General features: G+C 36.0%; 2 protein-coding genes across 6 annotated transcripts in view; one reads left to right on the forward strand and one right to left on the reverse strand.

Moving 5' to 3' along the window:
- LOC103908820 (uncharacterized) overlaps positions 1-24,791 on the forward strand; it is a 98,486-nt gene that overhangs the window by 10,464 nt on the left and 63,231 nt on the right. The gene's annotated exons all lie outside the window — the stretch shown is intronic.
- cul5a (cullin 5a) lies at positions 1,536-24,737 on the reverse strand. Its single transcript, NM_001328059.1, is given in 19 exon segments — positions 1,536-4,091; positions 7,573-7,696; positions 7,796-7,914; positions 8,553-8,714; positions 8,812-8,987; positions 11,671-11,794; positions 11,889-12,020; positions 12,107-12,239; positions 14,800-14,864; positions 15,157-15,264; positions 15,450-15,580; positions 16,069-16,162; positions 17,101-17,181; positions 17,322-17,467; positions 21,339-21,480; positions 21,559-21,735; positions 22,042-22,141; positions 23,430-23,539; positions 24,670-24,737. Coding segments are annotated over 19 exon segments (2,343 nt in total). The 5' UTR covers positions 24,694-24,737; the 3' UTR covers positions 1,536-3,896.

Below are 24,791 nucleotides of genomic sequence, written 5' to 3' on the forward strand. Positions count from 1 at the left end.
GAATGAACTCCCTAACTGCATCAGAACAGCAGAGTCACTCGCTATTTTCAAGAAACGACTAAAAACTCAACTATTTAGTCTTCACTACACTTCCTAATCTGCAATTGCCTCTCTGAATATCACACTAACTGTACCAAAAAAATAAAAAAATAAAATACTAATACTACTAATACTTCCCTTCTTAGACTTTACAGACCTGAAACTTGCCTATAGCACTTATTCATTGTTGCTCTTGGTTGTGTAAATTACTTCCTTGTCCTCATTTGTAAGTCGCTTTGGATAAAAGCGTCTGCTAAATGACTAAATGTAAATGTAGCATGGTAAACAGTATAGGGAGTGTCACTTGTTGTCACTGAACTGATGTGTGAAAATAAAACCAACTTTACCTTGTTTAAATGTCCAGCATAACTAGTACACTGGTTTATATTTTTCTCCATTTCTTAGTGAATTTGGACAGTTTGTATCAGTTTTAGTTATTATTATGAGTGAGGGTCACCTAACACTGGATCAAAAAAATACAGTACATACAAAATACAGCGAAGTGCTGCAAAAAAAAAAAAAAAAATCACAGCCTACAAAAGAGTCTACAAAAGGAAATATTTTTCCTGTTAATTACAATTTGATATTATTCCTTCTTCAAACTTATTCATTAGGGTGTGCTCATTTTTGCACCATGATCATAAATTAGTCTGTGTAATACTGAATAAACTAATGTACAAGTAAATCATATTTTCACAAGTATGTAATCATATAGCACCCCATAAAACAAACAAACACACACACACACACACACACAAATGGCACATGGTTATGGCATTACCTTTTATTTGGTCAGGGAGAATTGTCGATACAACAAATAACATCAGCCCACATGTGCCTCAATCAAACTTGTTTATTTCAGCAGTAAATAAATTGTGCAAAAATTAATCCAGTTAAAGAGAATGGTTCGCTCAAACTTAAAGGATGGCATCTGTTCCAGGTCTTCTCTGTACAATGGCAGACATTCACCTCAAAACTCTTAATCAGTTTCAAATATTCATGAAGCTTTTAAGGCCCCAGGCAAGAAATCTTGGAAAACACATAGAGTCACAGGCAGATCATATGCACCTTCTCAAAATCAATCTCACATTTTGTCTTGTGTCACACGACAGGGAACTTGTGCATTCAGATTTCTGCTAAATGAGATTACCAGAAACTGTATGTGGGAATGATTGCAGGACTCTCTTCATTTCTCATACAAATGAATACTTACGACTGTCCAGTTTACTGTGAATGCAGAGTAAAAACCAGAGGAGGTCTCATTAAAGTTACAAAGATAAACTGATCTTATTAACTCATGATTTAATAAACAAAACTCTTATCCTGTAACAATGATGGAAGTAACTCTGCAAAAACAAAAGTGAGAAATAAGACAAACACTCCTGCTAGTGTGTGATGTAGTGGAGTGAGGAAACAACACATTAAAAATGACTTAAACACTAAAAATGATCACACATAGGACCCTTCCAGTACAATATAATGAACTTAATAGTAAGTGCTCATACGTGTACGCAACTTTATTAGAGAAAATTCCATCAACAGATTTCAAAGATCTTGTTTCACGCTCACTTATTGCATTATACCACTGAAAGATGTGCACACAGACTCTACTTACAGAAACATTTCATGTGCATCAGAGAAAAACCAATCGCAAACGATAAGTATTCATAATTTCATGTAGCATTTCCTTGTGTAAAGTCATTCACACCATTTCTTTTATTCAATTCCATCATCTTCCACTACAATGAACTGAAATCTCAGTTTTGGGACTGCATTCAAAAGAAAAAAAATAAACAATTGGCTTCAGAATGAAACAAGCACACACACAAACAAATCCAACTGTGATTGATAAATATGAAAATCATAGTGCTTGTTTTAATAAAATTATATGTATTTACCTTAGAGAAATTGATAGAGGAAAACATACAGTCAGCAGAAACATCCATTTTAAATTCCAAAAATGAAAATGCATAAACGTAACAGGATATGACAGCACCCTGTTGTAAAAGGCTCTTAAGCGCACACACATACATACATACATACATACATATACACACACACACACGCACACTCATTCTCTCAAACATGCTTAAGTTATCAATAAATAAAGTGGACAATCAAGTAACACAATGTTCTTAAACACTGTTGTACATCTGGATCTTATAAAGAAAGCCTTTGCAGTACAATCCTTCCCACTATTTGCAGTTACCGTGTGAAAACAGACATATTAGTGACTTGACTGCATTAAAAACAAAGAAAATGGACATGACTGACAGAAAACGTGATAGTTAAGATGGACAGCAGTTACATTGGGACGCAAACGCAGATCTTTTTTAGATGACGTGTTTTGTGTTTGGATGTGAATATACAATCAAATCTAGATGGCACCAGCCAGTGAACATGGCTTCTTTTCTGTATAGATGACGCAAGCGGTGAACAAACTGATGTCTGACTTTAACCGTAATTCAAAACTACTGACCAGACACACATAATATTTGTAATCCGCCTGGAAAATAATACTTTTTGTTTTCACAATGTTAATATTAATAAACAGCTGATCAGTAATTGCACAAGCTTTTGTTCATAATAGGGTTAAAATAAAAGGCCAGGCATCCTTTTTTCCACTAGATGTGGTTGGCGGAAACTGATGAGGCTTTCTCAGGGCGACCTCGGAAACAAAGGGAACACAATCACTATAGTACGTTATTTGATTTTGAGACCAGCACTCTTGTGCTTTGCTTTGGCAATATGTGATTAGCAAAAACCGTGAGACGCTAATGAAAGTTAGCTCACCCTGCTCTTAAAATAACTGCCCTACTTTACCTGAGGTTGGAGCGCTGCTTGCTTTACTCAGACTCCTGTGCTTTACCCTTTGTGTTTGCCATGAGAATTAACTAGAGTTTGTCTAAAATTCAACATACGTTACAGGACGTTAGTAGGGCCACCTTATACCAGACCCTCAAAATAAATCTGTCTGCAATTCAGTCACTGTTTGAGATTGTTAACGGAAAAAAAGTTTAGCTAAAAAGAAAACTGACAACTGACCTTCTGATTTGGTGCATACTGGTAATGCAAGCACACCCCCCAGCTAAAAAAACCCATTGAAATCTGCCAGATCTCTGCCCACAGAAGTCTGCTAGCAGAGCTTGACCTTTTGTGACTTCTGAACTGTTGCCAAGTCTCACCAAAAGTAACCAGTCACATCAGCCTCTCTTATAGCTTAAGGATGGCGGCAAATTTTTGACAGAAAAAAGTCAACAAAAACCAAGTAGTTTAAAAACAACCCAAATAAAGCCATGCTGACGTATTGTGGTGAGAGTGAGAAAGTGCTAATGCTAGTCCTCTCTCCCGGCCCGTGCTCTTCAGTGTCGGCATGCACCAGGTGTTTGCAGCTCTCATTCTGGGCTGTGCGTCGGGCTCCAGGGGGAAGGATGTTGGGGAAAGGGGAAAAAAACACTCGTAACACGGCACACACAAACAAGTCCTCGGATGAATGTGACATTCCCACTGACCGCATGCTGCTGGAGATATACACACAAAAAGGCAAACCGCCCACCATGCATACTGACTACCAATGGCAAAAATAGAATCCTTTTGTCTTTTTTTTCCTATTTTTTTTATCTCCTATCCTCATCCCATGTGTCTTGACTGTAAGGTAAGGCAGGGATTTAATTTTTTAAATACATTTTTTAAATCTGATGTGTGACTGTCTGTTGTTAAAACAAGCTCGTGACTACGCCACCAGACCAGCAGCCTAAGCAGTAAGTTGGAGATCACCATCCCTCCCCGCTGCTGATCGTCGACAGGAGCGTCGTCCTCTCGAACGCTTACGGATCTCCTCCAGAGTCGTTTCCGCGCTACGCCATGTAGATGAAAGTGTTAATGTCCGTCTCGTCTCTCTTGATGTACTTATGCTCGATGAGCCACTCGATCTGCTCCTTGATCATTTTCTTCTGAGGAAGGAACATGTTCTTCAGGATCTCCACCAGTTCGGTCTGCAGCTGAGCGTTTGTGATCTTCTTGCGCATCTTCATGATCTGAATGATGGCCTCCTGAAATGAAAGAAAGAAAGAACGTTTAGCCCCAAGAATACCTCAGTTTAATGTGGATGCTAGGGTGTGTGAACATTATTTGACGCAATAAAATAACGTAAATATAACAATGCTATCTCACTGCAATTCGTACCTTTTTGATTTTTTAGTTAATTCGTATGAAATCGTACGATCTCAGTACGATTTGCACATCCCGAATGACAGTTGGTTTTAGGGGTGGGGTTGGGTGCCATGCCTCCTTTTTCAAATCGTACATTTTCGTACGACTGAACTCGTACAAATTCATACGAATTAGCCATTAAACTGACAAAATGAAAAATACTTAAGTTTCCTTGCGCGATCAGGCTGTATCTACTCAACTATACAAACGGTTTAAAAGTTAAACCTGATAAATGACATAAACATTTATCCTACTTTAACAAGTTGAAGACATCAACATAACTGCAGTGCATGTCTATGAAAAACAAAACAATTGTCCCCTGATGTAGACACTAATGTACTTATTGTTATAGTCATCTCACAGTTTTCATTATAGGTGTGTGTATGGCCATTAACCCCTTCAGACCTGAATTATGTTCCAAATTTCAGAAAAATGGGATGTCATGTGATGTCCATTGTAATGGACGCAGGGTCTGAAGGGGTTAAATGTAATCTCAGATATTATGACTTGCATGAAATATAAGTCTTACTGAATATGTAGTAGAAAGCCCATTAAAGATTAAAAGATTCATGAATATGGAGGGTGCTATTAGGTCGATGACATCAGATGGTTGTATTTAGTGAACTACAGGCACTACCTGATATGTTTTACAGCTACACAACTTCAAATGCTAGGACGATTCCATTTTGTGTGGCCTTTGAATGAAAATTCTAGTTTTAAAGCGCAACAGCGTTACGGTTTGGTACAGTACGCATTTACGTCCATTTCCACTTTTAAAAAAAGTACCACTTTCATACTGACTGGTTGGGTTACAGAGAATTGTAACTTGTTCATGGAAAAACCACGCAGGACTTGCTATTTTTAAATACAAAGACGAAACACAACACTAGTAATAGAATGACAATGTGCAGCAATTAACCAGGGTCATTTTGTTTGTTTTGTGACAAATAGCCACGTGCCAAAAAGCAAGAACAGGAAATGTGTCCTCCATTGTTGTTTACAGGGCTGCTAACATATCAATACATTGGGCCATTCACAAGGCACCGTCCTTCCTCTCTCTCTTTTTGTGGCACTTGATGATTGACTACATTTAAATAAAATAACTTGGGCACATAAAAGAACTCGAGCACCAAAGTTTTATTTTTTTATTAATTTATTTTCTTTTTGACTTAGTCCCTTTATTAATCTGAGGTCGCCACAACAGAATGAACCGCCAACTTATCCAGCACATATTTTATGCAGCGGATGCCCTTCCAGCTGCAACCCATCACTGGGAAACACCACAAACACTCATTCACACACATACACCTCAGACAATTTAGCTCACCCAATTCACCTGTACCACGTCTTTGGACTTGTGGGGGAAACCGGAGCACAAACAATTGCAATATTTAAATTCTTCTTTGAACACAAAAGATGTTGATCGCAACTTTCTGACATACACCATATTAAGGCCCAAGCCTAACTCTATTATTTTACCCCTTCCCCTTGAAACAAAGTGTGAAGGGGAAGGGCTTCAACCCCTAAGAAATGGGGACACCACTACAACACCTGCACACGTCATCATATGTCATCGCGAGCTCTTACTTCATATGAGATTGACGATGGTGACTGTTGTAGTAATTCCAGTTGCATTATTTTTTGGTATTCATCTTCAAGACAACGATATCATGTTATTGTGGATATATAAATTTATATAATCTAATTTCAAATGAACAATAATCTATATAAAACTGAAAAGTTATATTCTTTGGTTTTTAATTATATCATTTCATGAACATCCCAGCTAGGAGGGATATTTTCCCTTTGTCTTTCTGACTACTGGCTAGGCCAAAGAGATGCAAATGCTATGGGCAGGTTTTACGGGTGTTGCTTTTACAGTAACCCTTGTGTTGATTAACTTGTGTGGTTAGTAGCTGGGCCAGTTTTTAACACCTATATGCCAATTTGCCATGCTGACTCCAATACCGAATTTGCATGCTTAGTTTAGCGATCTCCCCTCCTCCTAACAGGAGAATATAGACAGGACATCTTTGTCTCAAATTAGACTTGTGATAGAACTTGCAGACTGTGGACCTCTAGTAGGGCTCTGCAGACACATGGATATCCTAAAGATGCTGTATGACTGCAGATTAACCAACATGTCTCAATAAAGGAATTTTGCTTGTTTCGTGTGTCCTGGACTGGGTTCTCTCTTCTTCTTCAATCATTTCTTTTTTTTACAACATTATCATAACGATATAATGTGGCAATAAGCTCGTAACTGTACTGTGTATTTACATTGTGGCCATATTCATCTATGTAAACACACGAAAACAACATCAACATTATACCAGACACTGTAAAAAGCTCATTCCCTGACACTAGATTTTGGACAGGGTATTCGAGTGTTAATTACTTACAGATGTAAAAAAGTATTCGAGTGTCAACGAGTTACAGATGTGAAAAAGAAGTTGTTATAATTATGGATAGCCAAAAAATATCATAACAATGCTAAAAAATACTTATTTGTGCATAGCCTGACTTGTGTAGACATGTAGAGATGCTGCTGTTGTAGATGGTGTATTTGTGAAATTTTTGTATCTCTTGGTTTCGAGTGTGGTCCTGATAAATCTCAGTTTAAAGGGTTATTTAGGACCTGCTTTCTACCCTTCCCTTTATCCCTACGCCCTCAAGCTAAAAAGAATTGGGACACCCCTACTCCTTCATGTGATAGAAGGGGAAGGGCTATGGGGTAGAATTGGGCCTTGTCGAAGTGAGCTCAATACTGGTCCACTGCTTTTAACCCATTCAAGAGCACACACATACACACACTGTGCGCATACACCAAGATCAGTGGGAAGCTATTGCTTCCAGAGCCTGGGGAGCAATTAGGGGTTAAGAGCCTTGCTCAAGGGCACTTCAGCTGGGTATCAAAGATGGGGAGAGTGCGAAAACATAATGGTAGCATTTGTAGTGGAGACGCAAGCCTGATCAGAGTGACCCATAATGAATACTTTACTAAACTATAGCTCAGGAATTCATGTTCACTGCTTTCTTCAGTTTTACTGCAGTGAGTAGGACAATAGATATAACAACACATTTATATCCATTCAATGTTCTCCAGTTATGTAACAGTTGTTTTCAAGCATCTAACATTTCTTGTTTTAAAATATGGCATTCGTTCAGTATTGTATTTCAACCGTCTGACCTCAACGCGGAACCAACTGCACACCTAAAACAATGGTGCGCTATAAACTTATAATCATTTATATTATCGGTGTATTAAAGCATACAATCATAACATTTGGGGGTTCCCTTTAAAGATTTGGACTCTCATACCTGTGTTCTTAATATTCTAAGCTGGACGATGCCTTCATTCTCCTCCTCTCTCATTCGCTCTGTTGTTAGCTGCAATCGGCCAATAAGGTTTATCTTTCCCCTCTTTTGAGCCTTGGAGTTTTTTCTGAAGATAAACAACAAAAAAATGTTTTCACAATTAAAGGATCATTTCAAAAAAAATAAATAATAGTGATAAAAAGCAACAAACATAAGATTTTCTTACATCAAGGAGAATTCCTGGTTAACAAAAAACAATGTACTGTCCGTGAAGTCTTTGGGAGAGCTCACTTGAGGTTCATATAACAGCACTTGGCGTTTGAGCTTTGGAAAGGCAACAAGAGACTGTACACAAAGAGAGGGAAAGTTAAGAAGAACATGATGATACAACATCCATCAACAGGCCTCTTTAACAGCAAAAATATTATGCTAAAGATACCTACAATAAGTTTACATCCATCCAATGCCAAAATGCATTTGAATTTTATTCATACACAATCCAACATTTGAAATTCTTTATACTGAAAGCTATAAACCCCGTCTTTTTGGGATCCTACTCTACTCTGGTTGGTGAAATGGTCCAGTCTGCTGTGACTCAAATAAAAAGGAGCATACAGGCAATCACTGACTACGTTGACATGGACATCAGAAATCTAATTATTAGCCTTAATCTGAATAAGACAATAGTGTGATTAAGGTGTTTACATGAGTTACTTTTTGAATGTTCCTTTCATAATCCCGTTTTACATGTTATAGCACATAATTCGATTAACATCATTACGTCACACATGTACTGCACTTCAATAGTGTGACTAAAATAGCAATACTCCACATGTCTTCATTTGATTTCTGTTTATTTCAATTATGACTTCAGTCGAATTAAGGTCATTAAAAGTCGCAGTTTACATGGTAGACTCTTAATCAGAGTATTGTCTTAATTGGAGTATTGGTGTCCATGTAAACGTACTCCGTGATGCTCTTACCCAGAGAGTTCTCCTCAGCTCAGCGTCAGGCAGCTCAGTGGCAAGTTTCAGATTCTCAAAGCTGATCTTCTCCCGTGGTCTTTGGTTCCAGGCAAAAAGTACAGCCAGCTGAAAGGTTGTGACCTCCAGGTCATACTGCCCTACTTCATTCTTGAACGTGATCTACCGAAGAGCACACGGTCTGATTAGCTATTAGTTGCAAATATTTATTTACAGTAGCTACAAATCAATAAAAAGGTAGTGTATAAAATACACCCACAATGCCATTGGACATGAGGTGATGCCAGTGGAGTTTGCGGCCGCTGTGGTTTTTCTTGTAGAAGTCCTCCACCTCAGGGATGAGGTCTTCCAGCTCAGTGGGCAGAGACACAAACACTTTCTCTGAGCTGCGTGACCACGCTCCAGCATTCAAGATCTTGATGTTTACAGAGTCCGCTGGCAAGTGAAAAAGAGACCTTAGACCAACCATTTTCACATCATATAATTGTAGATTATTAACAGTATTACATATTTTCACTAGAGGTGCTCCTATTAATCAGCTGATAATGACCTTTAATGACTTGATCAGTATTTAATGATCTGGGGTGCGTTTCCCAAACAATGACGTAACTCGCAGCTGAACTATCATAGTACAATGTATCGGTTGGGAAAAGAACGATGTAATGACGAGTGTTTCCCAAAACCCGTAGTTTCTCTGTCGCAGATCCATCGCTTGAACCACGTTAGTTATAACATAAAACGCCCATAATGATGCTCCAAACTGGGTGGAGTAACTACTTTTTTAGAAAAAAAAAAACATAATTTCTTTGTGCAAATTATATTGTTTTACACAAACACACATTTAAAATAAAATTCAATATTAGATTTGGTAAAAACATGCACTCGCTTTCCATATTAACTGAAATATATGTAAATGGCACATATAGGGCCTACGTTTGCTTTACTAATATTATTGAGAAGTTGACTATTCCATATTCTATTCTAAAATATATCACTTACAAAAGCTAAAACTAATATCATATAAATCATATAAATAAATAACGAGGCTATTTATTATAAAATGAACTTAATATTTAATATTTATTAGAAATAAAAAAATCATACTTTAATAATAATAATAATAATATTAATGATGATGATGATAATTATAATAATTATTATTATTATTAAGTAGGATATTGTTTATTTATTTTTTAGAAAAGTCAAAATTTTTTACAATTTGACACTTGTCAACCACTGCAGAAAGTTCTTACCTGCAGGCCCATGTCATATAAAGTACAGATACTGATAACCCACTCTAAATCAAAGAATTAACGTATGCTTTTTGTTTTCACAAACTTTGGAGACGTAACATAAATTTAGCTTTTTAATAATAGGTCACCTATAGCTTTCGCCATGAGGCTGTGTTCAAAATGACATCAATGTTTTAAAAGTGCACTGTGAAGGGAGCACTACTGTAAACATGAAGATCGCTAAAACTGAACTGTAAAAATACTTTGAAAGCAAATTACATCTAAGAGAGATGAGCTTAATGCTTTTTTATTTTTAATAATTCCAACTTTGAATGTTAGAATGTTCTAAATGAATAGGGCATAGGGGGATAAGTGGGAATAGAACACAGCCAGTAACTATGTTTCTAACTACAGCGAGTGCTCAAGTTTGCAACGCAGTTTGCGAATGTTCGTTGGAGCGATGGATTTGGGAAACAGCAAATCAACAAACTATGTTTGTAATGACAGAACTTGCGACCTTGGTTGGCTAATGATGTTTTGGGAAAAACACCCCTGGTTGATCTTATGAACCAATCATAAGTGTTTGTAAAAAATGTATATTTTAAAATATTTTCAAGATTTCTTTGACCATTGGAACTTTGAATTTAGAATATTTATTTTTATGTTTTTATAATGCTTGTTTTTCCTACTTTCATTAAAAAAACAACTCTGTCAACATAAATATGAATAAACGCACTCCACACACCAAACAGAGAATTAAGTATTTGCATGAGTAAATTGCATACAAATCAATGAAAATGTGAGAACAGAGGCAGAGTACCACATTTGGTGTGCATGCTCTTGTCATGAGGTGAAAACTCTGGTGGTAGCGGCCACATAATCACACTGTAGCCGAGTTTTGCAAAATCCTTTTATAAAGTGTCAGTTTTAGTCACCTGACACTGCATTTTCGTGTGGACAAACAGTGAAACTGCATAGAACCAGTTGTGCATAGTGCAGTTTCGAAAAATACCAGTGTTGGTGTGGGCAAGGACTTGGCAATGATGCAAATAACAAGATAATTTCAGAACCTTTGTTATAGCTATTTTTAAAAGGGCGCTTGGGTTAATTTAAACACTAATGTTTGGTGTTTTGTTTTTATTTTGTTCATTAATTTGAATGTAAACATCATGAAGATGTGGGAAATGGAACAGAAGTAAGCTGAAAGAATGAAAGTGGGTCAGTGTTTTGACTTGATGTTCTGGCCTTTTGGCTGAGGCTGTAGAAGTATGCTTGAGAGCTTGGTTTTCGAAGGCTCTTCATATTTCAGTTGTTGTTAGATTATTGTGTTATATTGAATTTCATTTGATATAAATTTGAACTTGATTTTGATGCATTTATTGTTGGTTAATTAAACGTTTAACAGAGAATCGAATGAAAGCATGTGAAGTGCATTCGAAACAAAGCCCGGAACCATACTTTCGTGGCCTCAGCCAAAAGGCCAGAACAACATCAGTGAAAATAAATGTACATTTATATATATTATTGCTATAATAACATAATTTTAACCACTGTTTAAAAGTTATTTATTTATTTTATTAATCAAGGATGCATTCATTTAATCTAAACAAAAATAAATACTGTAAAATTAAAAAAATCTAAAATAATAGTTTTCTTTTGTAATACATTGAAAAGTTCAAAGCTACATTTTTACATTGTTACTGCAGTCTTTAGTGTCACATGGTACAAAGTACCATTCCAATTTGCTGATATGGTGCTCAAGAAACATTTTTTTTCATGATGCTTAATGTTTCTGTTCATACATCTTCATGTAATTCATTTTAATGAACTTAGATTAAAGCTAATGTAAATGCATATACAGAAAGGAAAGTGGCGTTTTAAGTCACCTGGTAAAGCCAGCTTGTTGTGTTTGTGCATCTCCTTGAAAACCTGATTAAGATCTTCAGACACTTTGATGTCCTGGAACATCCGAGCCAGCTTGTTCACATAGTCAGCAGGCATCCCAACTTCCTGAAACATGCCCGATTGAAGCGAACAGTGAGTGAATAATGTATGAAACCCTCAAACAGACTTTCACACCATATCATTTCTCTTTTATTCTCACCCTGAGCCACTCGACCATGTTCTCCTCGATCTCACTGTCAGCTGAGATGTCCAGAATCAGACGTCTGGTCAGGTGAGCTTTGTGGTACCTCATAAACACATCCTTATTCTGGACGTATTTAAGCACTAGTAGCTACAAAAGGACATTCATAGTATTGTGAAACACTTTTAAGGACAACAGATGAGCAAACAACATGTGACAACAATAGAGTCTCTCACCACTTCCTTTAGTTTGAGCTCGATGTCCTCTGAGGTCAGCTTTTTGCTGAGTGGCGTCTTTCTTAGCAGCATGTCGCAATAGTTAGCAAGCAGCTCCGGACACTTTGACTCTGGTTGTGTTTTAAGGCCCACTCTGTGTTTAAAGACATTGAAGAAAAATATTATACAAAAGTTCTGTCCTCATTCCATTACCCTCATGTAGTTTTTATAAAGGGTTTCCACTTGAAGCCTAAATATCACTGACTTTTTACTGAGAAAGTAGCTACATTTCCAGCAGGTACTGCATTTCTCTACAGGTGTGTGACCTGTTTAAGTTGTGTCTTATGACATTATTGCGGCATGCATTCAGCCTATTTGTACAAGGCAGTATTTGTTGTATTGATCATAAAATGTATTTTTTACTTTTTTTTAGTAATTTAAAGTCATTTGTGTGTCATTTATGAGTGTTTTTTCTCTTTGGGCCCTATCTTACACCAGGCGTAATAAGGCGCAAGACGTGTTTGGCATGATTTGTTATTACTTTTAGAGCAGCTCAACACTAATTTTCATGTTTTGTGCCACGTTGTTTAAACAGCAAATCCATTTGTGCCACTTTGTGGACTCATGGGTGTGCTGGTCTATAAAGGAGGTGTGTTAAGGCGCATTGTTGGTGCGTTGCTATTTTGAGGAACTGAAATAGACAGCGCCATTGACTAACTAAAAGCTGGTCTAAAAGTCCAGCGCAGAGCATGTTAGTTGTGTTCCTATGCGGGTCCAAATGCTTAAACATTACTTAATACACATAGGATGTACAGCAATACACAAATATCTTTACATATAAAAAATAAGGATTAAAATGTTATTAAAATATGTAGGCTAATGGATGTCTTCAGTGGAGTGAGTTTCCACGGTTTCCTTACTCCACCAAAGTAAAGGAGTAAAGTAAAGAGTAAAAGTAAGATAAAGAGGCCAAATGGAGGAGGCATGTTCTTTATTCTTGTGCTGCAGATGAGCTGTTTATTTTTTCTCATTAGTGAAGCGTTCAGTTTTTCCACTTACAAAGTCCACCATGCAAATAGCAAATGCACCATGGCGTGACGCAACTGACTGTTAAAGCGAATGGGAGATGAGACTCTGATTGGTTTAATGCACGTTATGCTCAAAACACACTCATAACTCATAAAGAGAATAAGCACAACCCTATTAGATCATACGCCAGGGTGCAGAGCAAATTTTTCAATCCTAAAAATATTAGAAGTATTTTCAAACAAACCCCTTAATGCGTTTGCGCCATGTGCTTTAGACTTTGCGCCTAGATCGGTAAAATAGAGCCCTTTGTGTCACTGTGTTCCCTTCATAGAAATTACAAAAACCAAAGTCAAAAAAGTAATGAAGAACAAAGATGTGTAAATTTGTGTACAGTTTGACAGCAAACAGCACAAGAAATGCTGAATTATTACTGCAAATTTGTCATTTCTTAATTTGTGTTTCTAAGATTTTAACGAAAGTAATGAAAGTTAGAAATCAATGACAGAATTTTCTTTTTGATGTGAACCATCTTTTATATGAGTGCACAAAATACTGAAATATGGACTTTAATAAGGACCCTTTTCACAGCCTGTGATAAAAGTTGATTTTTTTTTCCATTTTTAAAATGAGTTTGATAATACTATATGTTTTTATTACTGTGAAATTTCAATTTTTATTAGATTTTTTTTTTCTAATAAAGCCAAATTTGATATCTTCAGCTGCGTCCCAAATGGCACAATATACACTATGCACTATTTACTTATGCACTAACACAATCAATAGCATAGTATATGTATGTAGTGTTGCCCCACTAATGAACACTAATGTTTTTGGCATAGTCACTCTTGTGGGATAATTTTGTTTTCACAATCCAAAATAAATAATCTAACATTAGTACCTGAAAGCTCTGCCCCTTCTGCTACGTGAGCAAAGCTGCAGCTGTTGAGTGCGTGAAGTGACCAATGGTTGAATTAGTGTATCATCTGGGTATGTAAAGTCCACTTACTGTTTTTACAATAAAACAGCTATTTCAGTATGAACACACTACATACACTATTTACACTAAAGAATGGAGTAGAATAGTGCATAAGTATGCAATTTGACAAGCACTTTTATTCCCTTCTGACCACGGATATACATGTCCCAATTTTTTTTTTCTCTTTATTTCCTTTTGCAAAGATTTTATTAATTGCAAATGGGGGAAAATGGAAAAACAACACTTTTTTTGTAGTTTTCATTAATGTGCAAGTTCAGATTTTTTTTTTCTTTTGGAAAAAAATTATTTTTTTCATAATATAAAATGGAAAGCAGCTTACACTTCAAAGCAACTAATGTAATGCAGTTAACATCATTTGAATGGTGTTAAATGAGAGAGACATGCAAGTACTTGAAGTCCATTCAAAACATGCAATAGGTCCTGTTTTGCTTTAAAAAACTGTTTAGACTTGATATTTATAATAAAGTTTGTTTATAACAAAAACACAATAATTACTGTTCGGTATCTATCATCTATTACATTGTTTAAAAATGAAATTTGTTAATAAATAGAACCTTAACCCAGTGCCACTTGTTTTCTGCATTTTTGCTTAATTTGTTATACATTTACTGAATATTGGAGTTGGCTATTTAGTGCATCACACTTAAATAAAGTGTGAACAGATTCCTAGAAAGCAGTCGTTACTCACCCCTTCTGTTTCATTGGCAGCTCCAACTTAAATATTGTGGCATCATTCACAACTGCTTTATATGCCTGTGGAGAAAATTAAAACCATTATTATTATTATATATATATATTTTTTTATTATTAATATATGGCATTAAAACAGTAGGTGTGATGCATTAAAAATATGACAAATCATGTTCTAGAAGCATCAATGTTGTTTCTGATTACCAGACTTAAAAGATAAAACCCCCCGCTGTACTACCGTCATCACAGAACGCTGGTAACCATCTGTGGTGTGATCTAGTAATGCAGGCCTCTTACTGTACTGAGACCAGCTGTGAGACAATGAGAATGAATACAGTTTGGTTGATATGCTTACTTTATCTCTAGCTGTCAGGAAGCGAGGATCATCCTGGAAGGCTTCCTTCACTAATTTACTAAATCGATTGAACAGAGTCAGGAGCTGCTCCACATACTTCTCAGAATCCTTAAGAGAAACATTAAACCAGAGCATCAACATTAGCGATGGCCAAACCTTTAAATAAAAACAGTTATTTATTAAAGTTATTTATTTATTATAGTTATTTATATTGTAAATAACAAAGGCCAATGAATGCTCTAAATGTGTAAAGGTCACAAAATCTCTTTTTAATCAGTGATTGCTGTGCTCACAGTTGTGATGGTCTCGGCAGCGGCCACCATGTCTGCGAGTCCAGCACTGATGATGTGCTCCTCTAGGTCTTTCAGCATGGGCTCAATCCCATTGGGCACTTTATCCATGAGAGAGAACATGAGGTGCAGCTCTGTGGGTGAAGAGTTTAGGGAGACTTCACAGAGGAACAAAGCTTACATTTAAAAAAAGACTACAGTTGTGTCAAGATATTTTAAAGAAAAAAGTATACATTTAATTCAACAAGTATTAAATTAACCAAAATAAACAGTTATGACAACAAAATGTTGTATTAAAAGAAAGAAATATATTGGTCTGACTTTTTATTTAATCAAAGATTCCACAATATATTACAAATATTAAGCAGAAAATGTTAATGATAATTTTTCTTTTGAGCACCAGTTCACCATATTAGCATGCTTTCTGAAGGATTGAGTGACACTGAATATTTAGCTTTACATCACCGGAAGATATTATATTTTAAATTAAAAAATAAATATTTAAAATAAATTAAAACGTCAATTTATAGCTATTATTGATCAATGAAACCTTTAAGCATCTGTAGTAAAAATCCCTGAAGTGGTCACGTTTAAAAACATTTCTAAAGAATCTCATACTTACTGTCAGTCTCGTTTCTTTTGATCATGCCTGGACATTCAGCTAAGATAGTTTCTTTAAATGACGTTACCAGTGCATTCACACAACATTCCATAAGCTGTGAAGGAAAAAAGTGCACAAATTCAGACTGCTGATATGACTTCATTTAATATTGACAACTAATTCAATCATTAATGCCTGTTTTAATGCTAAACGTAAAAATTATACACAAGGGCTTTTCACACCTCAGCCTCATTCACACTACAAGTTACAAAATGACCGTTCAAATCAATGGAGAGTGAGCGATTTCCGGCGACATCTGTCTACGTGAGCGACAGCAACCGTGTGGGCATGTAGAGCGATGCAACAAAGTTGAGACTCCTCCACCAGCAGACTTCACATGATATTCTCTCAGCTTATTCAGAGGCCGGTTGTATTCTTTGTGTTGTAGAGCAACACAGACCGGCATTTGCAGCAGGTCACCACCCAGAGTGACAGGCAGCTACAAAGTCGCTGCTAGTGTGAACGAAGCATCAATTAAACTACGAGCAGCAAAGCGACAATCGATCGCTCATATCAGTGGAGAGTGAGCGATTTCTGGTGACATCCCTCTAAGGGAGTGACAGCGACCATTGGTGACCGTGTGGGTGTGTCGAGCAATGCGACAAAATTGAAAATCCTTCAATTTTATGCAAGTGATAAGCGACTTTCTTGAACGACAGCCAATAGGAGCACCAGTAGAGATCACGTGATCCTCTCTCAGCTCATTTTTTACACTGGGATTAACAATTACTTCTGGGTATTAGTTAACATTTCCATTACTTGTATATCTGCACTGTCAGTGTTATGATTGAACGAATCAGCCTGTGTAAGGCTCTCAGGTTTAAAAATGGTTTCTTAATTCTGGGCGAAAAGCAGCAGTAACCCCACTTCAAAATGAGACATTTTCCGTTACCAAGGGTTAAAAGCAGGAATCGTATCCCAAGATTAAGTGTGGTGTGAGAAGCCCTTAATTGTATAATTAATGCATTTCTTAAGAGCCAATCATATACTCACTGCTTGTACAGAGTTACATTCACGTCGTGTCTCTAAATATCGTAGTGCACGTTTCTCCTCTTCCCTTAACTTAGCGTCTGCCTGTAAACAGAGACACGATTGAAAACACGAAAAACAAAGAAAAGCAGTGTGTCATAACACTCCCCCTGGTTATGCAATCTGATCTAATCCTATTGCTTGGAGAATATGTGGTGTAAAATCTGATCTCTGCCTGGACGCACATATTTCATGTAGTTTTGTACTCCGTTCTGCTGCAGATAGGACGGTGCTTGGGTCCTGTAGAACCTCTCAGTGGAGTCTAGGTATGACTTCTCAAAGTTATCCCTGTAGATCTGCAGTTTATCTTCAGGATTGGAGCACAGGTTCACTGAGGAAGAGATTAGAGATTTTAGATTGGGCTGCACGATATATATGGGTTCAGCATTAATATCACAATGTGTACATCTGCAGTAGTCACATCACAGAATCTGCATTGTTGACTTGGTATCATAGTTCAGAACATTCGCTTGTATTTTTAAGGGTACATAATAAGAAATTATAATGTTTGTAGCTTTATCAAAGGTTAATATACAGTGTTATTAATTTACATTTGATTATTCAATTTGTATCCAAATACAGTTAAACTATCCAGAAAGTATAAAGCACTGTTTTGATTTATTTTATTTATTTATAACTACAATTTGTTTATTCTATTTTACGCAGATGCACTGCACTAAGAAATCTTGGCAATCAGTCTAAAATGATGAATTCTTTCCACGCAGAGCTATTCAAATTATCTGGTGAAATTGTATTCATATCACAATTAGGGTTGGGTGATGTCGACCAGTTTGGCATCGTACGATGTGTAATGTGAAATGATGATGGCATCGTCGTCGTAGGCGTTGGTGAATTAATTACGTATGAATAATTTATTAATCTATAACGAATTAATTATTTGTAGCCTACCGTTTTCACTACCTGACCTGCATGGTCTTTGTTTTACCAATAACCAAATCATAAAAAAATAAAGTTACACACAAATTACCACCTGTCAGTCACTTTTTCCGCGAGACTCTGGCATGAATAGGCAGAGGGATCTGCGTCGATATAATGGCGTCGACAAATTTGGTTGGTTAAAAAGGTGCTAAACCAACAGGAACTAACCAAAAGTATCTAAGTTTTTTGCTAAAATTGCTTACAAGCGTGAAAGCAAAAGATTGAAGCAGTGTACTGACACTGTGACACGTAACCTGATAGAGTCAAAAGACCAAAGAGTCGTTAAACAGAGACAAGATTAATTCAATACTTTCAGCAGTATAGTGTAGACAGTGATCTTTTCAGAAATGCTAGATGAAACGCCCGTGTGGACATGGATCGTTTTCGTTCTAAAATGTTATTTTAAAACTAAGAAGTATAAGTGTAAACGGGGCCTAAGAGTGTATTTTTCGCGAGCGGGTTGCTGCTGCAATGGGTGTGGGGTGGAAAGTCAAGATGCCGGCTCAGCATAGTGATGTCTATCGGCCATTGGAGATAGGCGATGGCATTGTCTATTAACCCAACCCTAAACACAATACATATTCACAGTAAAACAAAACATTTCACTTTTTTATTTCACTTTTTTTTTTTCAAATACCGTGCAGCATTACTTGTAACTGATAATACCTACACTATAAAAAATATCTGTAAATCGAGAGTTTTCCATATTTTGTGATTCATGTTTTTTTTCTTCACTTATTGAAAAGTTTGAAATAGTGAAGTTTCTAAACATTTTTAATAGTTTAAAGCAGAGGCGTAGTAAGTAGGGGAAAAGGGTTATCAATCCACCCCTTTCCCTGTTTCTTTGGGGGGTCCACATGAAATTTTTTTGCATAGGGCTCGAAATTGTTGGCTACGCCCCTGGTTAGAAGTGATATATCGTTTATGTTGATGTTGTATATTACGCTGCAAAAAACCTGGTAATAAGCTGCCAGTACATTGTTATTTTACAAACTTAGCTCTCTTTAAGTTATTTTTTAAACAATATCTTGTCTCAAAGTACTAAAATGTCAATAAATGTCAAATTGTTAAAGTGCATAGTTAAACTTTCAACATTAAAAGTTGAGAGAGCAGACAACAATGTCCCCTATTTTAACTTACAACCATAAATAAATGGAAAACACAAAATACGGAAACGGTTGCAAAATATTTCATGTCCACATCCATATAGCAATGTGTGCATCTGCATTAGTCTCATTACTGGATGTTCAATGTTGAGTCTGGATTATTGTTGATCAGCACCACAATTTAGAAAACATGTAAGATTTGCTGCATAATGAAATATTTTGTTTTTCTGTGATTTATATTGTGATATAAATACAATTTCACAAGACATTTTATAACTCTATTTGGAAAGAATTAATAATTTGAGATTAATTGGGATTATTTTGTAGGGGAGTTTCGGCATAAAATGGAACAAAGATAAATACAATCTTTCTGTTAATCTAACAGTACTGAGCTACTCAAATATTCAGTAATCATATGTAAAATAACACAATATAGTCATAGGCTTCATTGTATAAACAATCAAATACAATAAATCTTTGTTGAAGCATCAAACTTTATAACTTATTCTTAATTATATTTATACTTATTCTTATAATATTACTTTCTTATATACTTATTATTAATTTACATTCTTAATATATTCTTATAATATTATAATTCATATTATTACTATTATAACTTATTATTAAACATACTTGAAATCTTACACATTCAAATGTCTTAAAAGCACATCCAAATGAAATTCAACTTTGCGATGACCCCACAAATCACGTTCTGAACTATGGATGCTGCTTATTATAATATTAATTTGACATTGCAGGTCCTGCAATGTAACCATTGCAAGTTCGCACATTGTGATATTTTAGCAGACCTAGTGGAGTCACTTCAGAGTTTAAACAAAGGAATCAACGTTAATAATTTAATACATTTAAAACGTGACTGTCTGGGCACTTCAAGAAAGTTTAAAGCATTCCGACATTATTATTATTACTACATTATTGATACATTAAGTGTTAGTTTGACTCTCCAAAATTCCACAAAGTACTGTTTTATCTAATTTTATCTTTGCTCTATTGTATCAAAGACTGTAAAATACACAAGACATGCCAGTCATATAATTCTGAATGGGGAAAAGTGAAACAGACAATATGCTCACTCAAGAAAAAGAAGCTTCGCCTTTAACTAAATGAGCAAATCATTGATCACTAATGATGACTGATGATTTTTCTGGGGGAGGGGAAATCTTAGCAAATCCTTGCCTCACAGACATGAGAAATATATCTACATAAAGTTTGAAACTTCTACATCTAAACAAACCAAATACAGTTGGAAATAAATGTTCTCTGGTTTTGTAATCTGCACGAAACAAAACCAAACTCTGACTTCATGGATTTCTACCAGTCAAACACAAATCACATGTCGGAAATCATTTGAACACACACAAAACATAAACAAAGAGGTCATTGTCATTTTGGTATGAGATTTGCCATCTGGATTAGGTTGGAAATTACTTCAGAAGACCAGCGCGATTGGCCGCAGCATTATTAGGAGAATGATATTGTGCAACACATAAGGTATTTGTTCTTATGGTAGTTATAGTTTGAGTGACAGAATGACATCTAAATGTGGCCTTCAGAAACAGGCGTAAATAGGGTTGATGTCGTGATCTTGTTCCTTTCGAATGCACATGCACATTAGCTTGTGCAACCTGAAAACCTTTGTAATGATTCATGATTTTGATTCATGAATCAAAATTTAAAAGACAATTAAAGAGTTCAATTCACTGGTGCCTCCATATATGAATTTTAATCATAAGCTTGACCAAAGGTTTTGGAAAATTTGATGTTTCCCCATTCAAAAAAGAGCTTGCACTGGCATGCCCAAGAGCCGTTTCAAAGATGAATGTGGAGTGAAATGATTTGCCTTAAAGAGATTTTTATTGTATGTATCTATACATAAATTAGTTAATTTTGTTAATACAGTAATTTGTTTATTATATCATATGAATGATTTACTCACAATCCCCATCCCTATCAATCTAAATTAATGACTTGTTTCCAAATTTCCAAAGCGGCTTAAATCATCTGGTAAAATTGTATTCATAAAAGAAAATAAAAAATATCACAATGCCCAATTTTTCCAATATCATACAGCCTCAACAACATCATCCATCAAAAACACAAAAATCTCTTATTAAAAAGATAAAAAAAACTCACCATATGACTCTCTGACCCCAATGACCAACTGCGAATCAAACGCCTCTCCCAGCCGTTCAGCATGTACCAACTTCATGGCACTATCCTGCAATCTATTCTTGATGTTGGAGAATATAGACTCGTTCCAAGTGTCCAGCATCAGCTGCAGGAACACAATAAGCCCAAAAGGATGAATCCCAATCTAGGAAAATGTGCTACAAGCAAGCTCTATCCCACTCACCTTCCTAACAATGCTATCCTCCACATTGGACTTCTTGCTGCTGCCCTGTTTGCCCATCAGAGTGATCTCCAGCTGGCAAAAGGGCTTGGGCAGAATGTCACACTGTGTGAAGAACTTCCTCCACTCCACGATGTAAGCCTTGAGAAGCGCCGTGTCATCTTGGTGACTGAGCACTCGCTAAACACCAATGATCAACAATGCGAGATGATTCAGATGAAGAACTATTTTGTTTTCATGTTCAACAGAATAAAACTATTCAAACTGGTATGTAAAAATGAATTATCCCTTTATATTGCACCCTGAGCAGCATGGGTTGTGTTGGGATATTCATTGATAATAGTCCTACTAAACAGATGTTTCTATAAAAAATTATCCATAAGTGAAGAAGAAGAAGATGATGAGGGGAAAAAAATAATAATAATATGAAGAAAAAAACTACTTTGTGATAGTTTACTGTGAAGTTAATTCCTAAACCTCTCTTACCGCTTGAGCTTGCTTAATAAAATCTAAGATGTCCTCCTTGAGGGCCTGATGGATCTTTGCCGGTCCTTTGTCATCCCATAGACAAACTGCATGAACATCTCTGCAAGAATAAGATGACACATTTAACATTTAGATTACCAGCATTTTGTTGAATCTACATCCCCAAATCAGAAAAAGTTGGTAGAGTATGGTAAACGCATATAAAAAAGGAAAGTAGTGATCTCTAAAATGTAAGACACCAAGTGTTACATTTTTCCAGGTGTAATTTTGTCCCATTCTTCCTGCAAACAAGTCTTAAGGTGGGCAACAGTAAAGGGTTTTCATGGTCGCATTTTGCACTTCAAAATGCGCCACGTAAACTATTGGAGACAGGTCGGGACTGCAGAAAGGCCAGTCAAATACCTATAGCCACTTCCTTCGCAGCCAGGACTTTGTAGTATGTGGAGAATGTGGTCTTGCATTGTCTTAATGAAATATGCATGGGCTTCCCAGCAAAAGAAGGCAGCATATTGTGCTCCAAAATCTCAATGTACTTTTCAGCATTAATGGTGGCATCACAGAAGTGCAAGTAAATGACAGATCCTAGCTATTGGACTTGTTGCTGGTAACAGTCCGGATAATTCTTTTCGTCTTTGGTCTGGAGCAGACGGCATCTATTATTCACAAAATATACATGAAAAACTGATTCATCTGACCATGTTTCCACTTTGTGATGATCCATCACAGATGCCTCTGAGCAAAGAAGTTGATGCACTTCTGGACACTGTTAACATAGGGCTTCCCTTTGGCACATTACAGGTTTAACTGGCATTTGTAGATGTAAATAAATATTGTGGTACTTGACAAAGGTTTGCTAAAGTAGTCCTGAGGCCAGATTCCTTGAATCTTTTTATTATGTAGTGCACTGTTGGAGGTGAAATATCCAAATGTCTTACAGACATTGAACATTGTTTTTTAACATTTCAATTTTTTTCGTGTATTTGTAGTAAAACTGGCAATCCTCTGCCCATATTTGCTCCTAATAGACTAGACCTTTCTTGCATGCTGCTTTTGTACCAAATCATAATTACAATCACCTGTTGACATTACCCGTTTCTAAACTTCATTATTTATCCAATTTACCTGATTAGCTCTAAATTGCTCCTGTCCTAACTTTTTTTTTTTTAAATGTGTGGCATGTCGGAATGACAGAAAAGGATGTATATTTACAAAAGAACTGAAGTTGACCAGACAAAACATTAAAAAAAATTGTTTCCATGTTGTTTTTAATGAAATACAAGTCAAAGTAAATTTGGAAATCAATGCTTTCTTTTTTATTTGCGTTTTCCATACTGTCCCAACTTTTCTAATTTGGTGTTGTAAAAAGATCTGAATTCACAGGGCCTTACGAGAACTGATCGAACCACTGCTGCTTAGTTACAGACTCTTGGCGAAGCAACTTCAGGACAATGGGACGCATAAGATCCCACTTGTCCTCAAACTGGAGGGAACCTTTGTTCTAGGCAAAATAAGCATAAAGGGAGACAGATAATTAGAAAACAAGTAGATATATGTCTTTATTTAATCATAACAGCTTATATGCAGTAGCTTACCTTTTCCATTTTAATTCTTTTGTTTGTTTTCTGTTTTTCTTGGTTATTTACTGGCATTTTTAATTATTTTTGTATCATTAAAATATTTTAAGCCATTTTAATATTATTGCTCATAAATTACAACTATATTTCAGTTGTGATGTATGACCAACATCTGTATTAAGATTAAAATATGTTTGTCGAGGCACCTAAGAGCTTTAAATAAAGAAATAATGAAATCAATAGCCAATATCAAAAGGTACAATAAATTACTAAAGAGAAAAAAAATCTAATATTCTACAATTTAAATTCAAATACAATTCAAACTGACATCATATCCTCAATAGACAGAAAAGAGGGGTTTTTGATAAGTAAAAGACTCAAATTATACTAACCTGTCAAACTGGACATAATTTTGAACACTCACATGATATTCAAAGTAAGTAGGCAGCTCACTAGATGTTTTTGAGACACAGCTACTATATTTAACTGCATGAAAATAAACATCATGCACACTCTAATTTAAACTCCCTGATGATTCCTTTACATAATTAAACTATAAAAAAACAAATTTCCCCAGACATTATACATCGTAACAAGGCAAGATACTATAAGCACATGAAAGTCAAAATGATTCACACTCGTTCACATTTATATGATTAGCTCAGGCATTACACTGAGTGTCATTTAATCATTGGCCAGGCTAGCAACATGCGTGCTAACTGTAACAGTAACATGCCTCTTTATGATATATAATTATAAACAATACAATACTGTAAATAAGCACCTAGTGGAGTGATTTATGACTTTAGGTGGTCTACATGCACTCCAGCATTGTTGTGATTATTGGCTTTATTAATCTCAGCTAGCTCACAGCCAGCTAGCTAAACACAGGCTGCAAGACAATCTTATAAACTGACAGGACATGCACGGAACAGTCCAAGCAAGCCGCTAAACGCCAATAGTACAACATAGTCGTTTGGAGGTTATGAGCGTCTATACGGAGTTTTGGCTGTTTATGGAGCATTTGGAGGCAAAGGGCTTAAGTGTCTCTTACCTTTAACAAATTAGACGTCGCCATGTTTCCTTAACTTATCCCCTCGTCCGGTCTCGCGAGATTTGCTTCGGTATTGGAACTAGTGATGAGAATGAATACTTTGAGCAGTTAGCTTCTAATAA

Source organism: Danio rerio, chromosome 15 (assembly GCF_052040795.2).
Source record: "Danio rerio strain M-AB ecotype USA chromosome 15, GRCz13ab, whole genome shotgun sequence".
In the NCBI taxonomy this organism is placed as follows: Eukaryota; Metazoa; Chordata; class Actinopteri; order Cypriniformes; family Danionidae; genus Danio; species Danio rerio.